Consider the following 8,740-nt stretch of genomic DNA (forward strand, 5'->3'; position numbering starts at 1 on the left):
GAAGCCTCAATGCAAACTGACATTCTTTAGATTCTCAAACACTGACATACAGACAAGACCTTCAGCTGCCTTAGTTATCTTAGCTGGATACCCATTTCCTACAGGGTTAAGTGAAGGAAAAGCTTAATTCCCTAGGATACAGCACCTGACTTAGAACAGGAGCCAATGATTGCGAGTTAAAATAAATCTTCCGTAAGACTACAGATGTTCACATTCGATCATACACCCTCTCTGTGTTTCCTACATTTGCCCTATTGTCAAAAGATTTTGTATTCTACACATTGATGCCCAGAGTGCTTAGTGGTAGACTTTGTCTTTGATAGGTTTATAAAGTAGTTCTGGCAGTGAAAGGGTTTGTCAAATCCGGTGGAACTTTTTCACTCTAGACTCACTAAATAATGTCTTGACCTCATGTTGCAATATCGTCCTCCTCCCCCCCCCCCCCACCCACCCCTCCTCTCCTCCCCCCGCACACACAGGCTCACGTCCCCGGCAAATGGCCTCTGATGTGGTACGCCCCGGAATGTTTGTACTATCACAAGTTTGACACGAAGTCGGACGTTTGGAGCTTCGGTGTCACCCTGTGGGAGATCATGTCTTTCGGCGCTCGCCCTTATGCTGTGAGTGTTGAACATTTTGTTTCGTTTTCTTTGTAATAGGTGGTAAAACTGTTTTGTTCCGTTGGGTTTTTCGGTCAAAAGTTTAGTGTCTTGAAATACTCCAATTGATCTTTTGAAAAGCTAAGCAGTGGGCCCAATGGTTGGAGCAGAGGGGTTTGGTGGGTGTTCGACATAATAATAAAAATGGTAGCAGAGCGTGGTTCGTTCTTCTTCCCTCTGTCAACAGGAAGTTTTTTTTATTATTGTTACAAAACAAACAAAAGGGGGATCATCCTGATCCTACATATTCATGACATCAGCAGAACATTGCGCATTAAAATGTTTCATAAAATAATAATAATAATGAGGTGACTTTATCTATTAACAGAAAGAACAAAACGAGACACTAAATTAAATATCACACTTGCATTTCAGAGGAACATAGACGTTCACATATGTTTTATTCTCCAGTTATAGATGTTGCTCCTCTATTTTGTGGGCAGTGGGTCTGTACATACTACGTTAACCTCCCACCCCCCACCCCCACCCCCCTTGCAATTGACTATGAGGTAAGTTTGCTCTGCAGTCAAATGTGGGTGCTCATTCCTTATGTTGAGAGGCTCAGTAAGAGTATTTTGACTTCTTCCTGTAAAACCTCTGTCCATTTTCCTTCTCTCTATGTTGACCTACCTCTTGACCTAATTCTGTCCATCGTGTCCTGTGCTGTGGGGTTGAGACTATAATCTCGATTCACTCATTAATATTTTTATGCCATGCATTTGAATACACATTTGTGTTATTGACGAAAATTTTTAGTCTCAAACTGAATGCCCATGCATTCAAGTCTCCTGTACTGTACAAGAGCTTAAAACATTATCAGTGGGTGGTTGGCAGGTGCTTTGGTGTAGTTCTTTCCCATCAAACATGTATCGTCATTATCTTTGTCCGTCTCTTGTAGCACCTCTAATCTTTGACACTTATATGACCTTATTGTGTTGCAAGTGCCGTAAAACACTTACAAAAACTAAAACTAAAAATATTGACATTTTTACACCTGAAGTTCACTGCAACTCAAAAGTACAATTTCATTCCATTACAATTCTGGCCCTGAGGAAAATTGCATTTTTAAAGTAGAAAAATTGCAAGGTAAACTGCCGAAAAATTGCAAAAAAATTGCAACCTTCCCATCCCATTAAAAGTTTCAGTTGAAAAAACATGACAATTTGAGTGCAATAGCAATAAAAGCAGAACCGCCTTTTAATAAATCTTGATGCACAGTACAAATTTTCTTAACAACGTTGACTAGATCTAGTAACAACACACGAGTATGTTAACAATAAATCATCGACCAAATATAACAATAATAACATATACTGCGTGACACAAAAAACAGAACCCTCGGTTTTCGTAATAACTTTAAAAAGGATGCATAAGATTTGACCATCTAGTACATACCGGATAAGCTGCTTGGTCCATGCAAAGATCTAGAAAAGTGTATGAAGTCTCTTGAGGTTTAGTCCAAAAAAAGATTTGGCGGGAGATTTACGACACAACCTCTAAAAATACAAAATAAGCTTACGCTACTATCAATTCAGATCCTGTTCCATTTTTCTCTTGAAACCTTCAATACACCTGTAATCTGTATTGAAATCTATTTCCGATATTTTCTGTTTCAAATCCTGTATGGTATAGTTTTAATACTAAGTTAAATCGTAAAACACAGCAAAAAAACATTCTTCCATTATAAACAATAATAAATAATAATAATGTAGGTCATTTCTATAGCGCCCACTCCCGTGGGAACACAGCTTAAGGCGCTTTACATAAGAAAGGTCGGCTCTATTTTTCCAAACGCTCGGGAAAAGAAACTTAAACTCTCCGTTCTCGAGATTTTTTGGTTATTTGCGAATTGAGTGGCCAGTGTGTGTGTGTGTGTATGGTGTGAGTGTGCGTGCGTGTGTGTGTGTGTGTATGGTGTGAGTGTGCGTGCGTGTGTGTGTGTGTGTATGGTGTGAGTGTGCGTGCGTGTGTGTGTGTGTGTATGGTGTGAGTGTGCGTGCGTGTGTGTGTGTGTGTATGGTGTGAGTGTGCGTGCCTGTGTGTGTGTGTGTATGGTGTGTGCGTGTGTGCGTGTGTGTGTGTGTGTATGGTATGAGTGTGCGTGCGTGTGTGTGTGTGTGTGTATGGTGTGAGTGTGCGTGCGTGTGTGTGTGTGTGTATGGTGTGAGTGTGCGTGCGTGTGTGTGTTTGTGTATGGTGTGAACCCCGGGGGGCATGCAGGGATTGTTTTTGTGATTCAGTTTTTGCTTTATGGATGACTCTGCTAGTTACTAAATAGGTTACTGCCAAAGTCCAGCATGACCTTTTGAAGGTATTTTCAAATGAAGTACAATGTATAGTCCGGGAACGTTTCCCCAACTGCATTTGAAGTGTCTGAATATTCACACAAATAGGCTAAAAATTTATAGCTCTAGAAATTGAATTCGACGCAAAAAAATGCTTCTTCCCAGTCCTGGCAGAATGAATGACGCCGCGGAACTCTCACAAATAACCGACAAAACTCGAGAACAGAAACCGTTGGGAGAAATAGTCACTTCGTTACATAAATACATCATGTAGTTCTACCAACAATATTCACACCCGAACGCAGGCACGCACACACGCGCACACACACAGACACACACATACGCACACACACACACACACACACACACACATATGCGCGCTCTCTCTCCCGCACACCTTACGCACACACTCACATGCACACCATACACTGACTTGCTTATCACATGCGCAGGCTTATATTCATTAGATCTAGATCGAAATCTCTGTCTCAGCTGGTGGCACTTGCCGTTTTTTTGGACGAGTCGTGTGTATATTCCGGCCTGAATTTCCGGTTATGGCTTTTAGAGTACAGCCCAGGAGGCTAGAGCTGGGCGATACCGTGATTTACTCCGTACTGGCACCATTTCGTAATTAAGATTCTGTTAAAATTAAAGCTTTGATGTATTCTTGCCTAACATTGCAAGAAATTGCGAAAAAAGCAAAAAAATTGGGTGTATATTGCGGAACTTGACGAAAAACGCGGCCGCCGCAAGACTGCGATTTCCTGGGGGGCCAGATAATTCCATCCTTAATCTAGAAATTATATATTCTGGGGGGTTTTCTTTGTGCTCAGGCTGTGCTTTTTGTGTTGTAAATGTTCACCTTTTCATGAATGCTCAGGCTGTGCCTTTTGTGTTGTAAATGTTCACCTTTTGTGTTATAAATGTTCACCTTTTGATGAATGCCATTCCAGCATAAAAAGCCACCCCAAATTCTGGCCTTCCTTGAAGAAGGTCATCGGATGGCCAAGCCAAAAGATTGTGATGATCGAATCTACAACATTATGCTGTCCTGCTGGCATTTTCAGTAAGTGTGAGCCTTGATTGAGCCTTGATGTGGTCCTTTTCTTGTGTTTCGTTTTCTTTTCTCTTTGTCTTGTATCCTGACAGAACCGTCCATCTATCTTGTGTCCTGACAAAACCGGCCATCTATCCTGACAGAACCGTCCATCTATCCTGACAGAACCGGCCATCTGTCTTGTGTCCTGACAGAACCGGCCATCTATGCTGACAGAACCGGCCATCTGTCTTGTGTCCTGACAGAACCGGCCATCTATCTTGTGTCCTAACAGAACCGGCCATCTATCTTGTGTCGTGACAGAACCGTCCATCTATCCTGACAGAACCGTCCATCTATCCTGACAGAACCGTCCATCTATCCTGACAGAACCGTCCATCTATCCTGACAGAGTCTTGTGTCCTGACAGAACCGTCCATCTATCCTGACAGAACCGGCCATCTGTCTTGTGTCCTGACAGAACCGTCCATCAGTCTTGTGTCCTGACAGAACCGGCCATCTATCCTGACAGAACCGGCCATCTATCTTGTGTCCTGACAGAACCGTCCATCTATCTTGTGTCCTGACAGAACCGGCCATCTATCCTTACAGAACTGGCCATCTGTCTTGTGTCCTGACAGAACCGTCCATCTATCCTGACAGAACCGTCCATCTATCTTATGTCCTGACAGAACCGTCCGTCCATCTATCCTGACAGAACCGGCCATCTATCTTGTGTCCTGACAGAACCGTCCATCTGTCCTGACAGAACCGGCCATCTATCCTGACAGAACCGTCCATCTATCTTGTGTCCTGACAGAACCTGCCATCTGTCTTTTTCCTTTGTTTTGTTCTTTTCCCTCGTACATGTACGGCCAGAATCAGGACTGGAGAAAGGTTGATGCGAGATTGAGATCTGTTGTTATATCTGGACTCCTGTCTACTTCTCCTTCCAATGAAATTCGATTTCTGTAAGCTTTTGAATGATAGGGGCACCTCATAATGATAAAGATGATAATAATAATATTAATAATAATAATAATAATGATAATAATAATAGATTTCATTTGTATAGCGCAAATTCCTGTTCAAGTCAACAGCAAGCCCAGATGCCCATGTGATCAGCCCTCTCCAGTTCTGACCATTGTGTAGTTACTTGAAATATAATATGCCTTAAATAATTCTGTTCTCAGAAAAGAGAAACGACCAACTTTTGCGGAGCTCCATCCCAAGCTGAACAAATTGTTCTCGGACTTTCAAGAGCACTAATTCTTTCATCTGGTACGGTATGTGACTTACCAAATCCTGTCTGTGTTATCCAGTACTTTGTTGGTTTCCCATAATCAGTTCTTGGGGTCTGTAGTGCAAACAGCCATGAGATCCTAAAATGCAAAATGGTTGAAAGGATGCACGTTTACTGAGGTTTTTTCTTGTCTAAGTCAAGCGGCAAATGAGGCCTTATCAACCCTTGGACTGTGAAGACCTGAATCATACAGATGATGAGTAGAAGTATTGTTGAGTATGAAAGTAATTTTATATACAGTATAACACGGATAGGTCGAACACAGAAGACTCTAAATCACGCATCTGTCGAACTGTGCCTTCTGTATTGAGGTTTTTTTTTCTTTGCACGATATCCCTGGAACTACAGATCCCTTGAACAAGCGAGGCCGGTCCCGACGTATTCGAGCTGTCCATGTTGTACTGTACTTCCCTGATTGTAACTTACAGTAAGAATGTGTCTATTTGGAAGGAAAGGGTTCTGAGAGTTTTGAGAGTTTCCTCTTGAACTGATCCAGTCAAACTTGATTTTTTGGCTCCAAGTACTCCTAGTTCTGAAGGGGGACCGAAATAGAACCAAAAACTGAACTTATATGAAGAGCTAGAGGCTTAGCTGATAAGAGTTCAACTTAAAATGTTTTAAGGTCACCAATCTCTTTTATTGCCATAAATTATAGACTTACTTCAAAGGACAAAGATTCCTGGAAAATGACTAAAAACCTTAACAGGCATCTTTTGGATGTTTTAAGGTCACCAATCTCTTTTATTGCCATAAATTATAGACTTACTTCAAAGGACAAAGATTCCTGGAAAATGACTAAAAACCTTAACAGGCATCTTTTGGATGTTTTAAGGTCACCAATCTCTTTTATTGCCATAAATTATAGACTTACTTCAAAGGACAAAGATTCCTGGAAAATGACTAAAAACCTTAACAGGCATCTTTTGGGTGTTTTGTGTGATAAGATACACAACTGTGGGACTGGTACAAAACAGTGGACAAATTCATCTCATGGTTCATAAATTTGCACTGGTGGTCAAATCAAGTTACAACTGTTGGGAAAATGTGAAGGAAAGGAGTCTTATCTGACAGTTCCTCGGGTCCTGTGCTTCAGATCATTTCCAAGATTAGTTTCCCGTATTTCTGTGATCAGCTCACTGTTTGTACTTTGATGAGAGGTTATTTTGAATTTTTGTGTTCATAATGAAAAAGACTTTTTGTTCACTGTTGACTGAAGAAGATTGAGTAATATATTGAGTGTTTTTCCCTCAAGTGTTCATGTCTTCAGTGTCATAATAGATTTACCTACTGTCATCTTGATACAAAAGCTGTCCCGAAATTGAAGTGAAAATGGCCATAACTATTAACTTGGTTATTTAATCTTAATGAAATTTCAGCATAATGTACTAACTTTATTTATCTACTTCTGAATGTGACTCCTGCGAAAATCGTATCATTCTAGAAGTGATCTTGTGATCTTCTGTCAATTGTTTTGGCACCCAGTGAGCCGAAACTTTACGGTGTCCAAGCTGATTATGCACACTTCTATAAACAACAATCTTCCAAGATGTCCAGATCATCAGCTGCCAGTCTTCAGAAATCTTTCGGTCACAGAAGACTAGACAGACCAACAGTGTGAATCATCTGCAAGATTTGAATGCTCTGCCTTGAACATGTGCGTAGAGATAGACTTGTTTTTTGCTCATTCCATTTCCATCTTTACCGTAGACAAAAAACAAGTTCAAGATGAATTTCAGTTTCATTTCTCCCTTTCATGTGCTAAAATTTTACAATACCTCTAGCCTCTGACCACTTTCAATGATGGTCTGGTAGCCATATTTCTTCTACCATCACTCATTGGTGCATTTGAGGATACAGACCTGCCATGTAATCCCAGTTGAACCCACTCAGTGCTGCTCGATGTGCAGTAGGAAGATGGCTCAGGACCACGCAAAGGGGAATAAATCCCAGTTGAAACCACTCAGTGCCGCTGGATTTGCAGTAGGAAGATGGCTCAGGGCCACGCAAAGGGGAATAAATCCATGTTTGTGATGTAGTAGGTATTTTTAAAAAATCATTATAGAATAACCAATCCATTGATCAAAAAAAAATCTTGAAACGAGTTCTTCACAAATGAATATATTTTAATTTAAAAAATTACTTGTTTACTGTGTGTGTTGACTGTATTTCATAATTGAAGATAAAATCAGCTGAATCGTAGTCATAGTCATTTGCTCCTCATTGACCTCATTCTCATTGTCCGAATCCCCCCTCAAAGGCATAATTAGATCACCATCAATGTAACGTTCACTTCAATTGCTACCTTTCTGTGGGTTTTCTCCCCCAGCACTGATATTTTCATTAAATATATCCCAAAGTTCACCTAAATCAGTCTGAACGCCATGCGGGCGGCTTGCGAAGAACTCTCGATCTTAGCTTGCGTGACCCGTGTGAACTGCGCTTTGTTTACATATTCAATTTAGTCCAACTAAAATTTACAGAGTTATGTCCCTCATGCTCTCAAGGTGAGAATGATTATCTATTTTCTGATTGGTCGATATGCGGGTTAAATACGATGGTTACCGAGCGTATACACTTCCCTAGAAACAACGCTACTAGCGCCGGCCGGTCTTGACTGTAATGGTACTAGGTTTATCGTAATGGTAATATTAATAGATTTATGAAACAGAAGCGGCTGGCTACGGCCGTTACCTACTGAGTGGGTTAATCGAGATGTCCCGATTTTTTTTACCCCAAATCTCAAGCATCCCGATTTCAATCTCGTGTATCCCGATTTGTTTTGTTCTGTCTGTTGTGGTGGATTTTTCCTAAAAAGTTACTCTGCCTTCATCTCTGCTGTGGGAAGCACATCTTGAACTTTTTGACAGTGGGAAATCGGAGCATTATTTTCAGAAATATCAATGCTGGATTTAGTTGTTGACTCACCTCAAGTTGTGTTATACTGTTATACCGTTGCTCGTTTGTGTTATTTCTACTATGATTATGATTGAAGTAGTATCGATTCTACATTCCTACTTGCGACATTCTCAAGATCTACTTTGGCTTTTGTTACCACTCAGAATACTCCGATGATGGCCTAATAACTGTTACAATTGCGACATACAAATGATCCATGTTATTCATAGTTCTGCTGTCGCTTTCAAAACAAGCTTTGTCCGAGGCCATCAAAGCCTGCCAGTAAAACAGTTTCAATTGTGCATTCACATCACGTGACGTGACGTCGGCGTGTGAGTTTCCTGTGTGTCGGGGACTGTCCATTGACAGGGTCAACTTAAGTTCATAGACACTTGGACTAGAAGCACTGGACGTGATACATCAGGATTTTAAAAAATAAGGATAAAAACGCACACGCACACACAAAGGGCCTATCTTATAGACACCACTGGAATATTTTTAAGTCGACTTGGCAGTCTCCCTGGGTCATTGATCCCGATTTTTTTCTTCAGATCCCAATTCC

At 40.9% G+C, this 8,740-nt stretch overlaps 1 protein-coding gene across 2 annotated transcripts in view; it reads left to right on the forward strand.

The window, feature by feature from the left end:
- The window catches only part of LOC101860738 (tyrosine-protein kinase SYK), a 41,420-nt gene extending 33,998 nt beyond the window's left edge, over positions 1 to 7,422 (forward strand). Inside the window, exons 14-17 of one of the 2 annotated variants that reach the window (XR_220482.3) lie at positions 480 to 620; positions 3,898 to 4,010; positions 5,174 to 5,905; positions 6,011 to 7,422. Coding sequence is in view for 1 of the 2 variants with exons in the window: in XM_005098962.3 (XP_005099019.1) it covers positions 480 to 620; positions 3,898 to 4,010; positions 5,174 to 5,249 (330 nt within the window). In the remaining variant the exon portion in view is untranslated. Of the gene's footprint in view, positions 1 to 479; positions 621 to 3,897; positions 4,011 to 5,173 lie in introns of both variants that reach the window. The other variant, XM_005098962.3, reaches the window with a different exon arrangement.
- Positions 7,423 to 8,740: the final 1,318 nt, after the last annotated feature.

The sequence above is a fragment of the Aplysia californica genome, unplaced genomic scaffold (genome assembly GCF_000002075.1).
Source record: "Aplysia californica isolate F4 #8 unplaced genomic scaffold, AplCal3.0 scaffold00198, whole genome shotgun sequence".
Classification (NCBI taxonomy): domain Eukaryota; kingdom Metazoa; phylum Mollusca; class Gastropoda; order Aplysiida; family Aplysiidae; genus Aplysia; species Aplysia californica.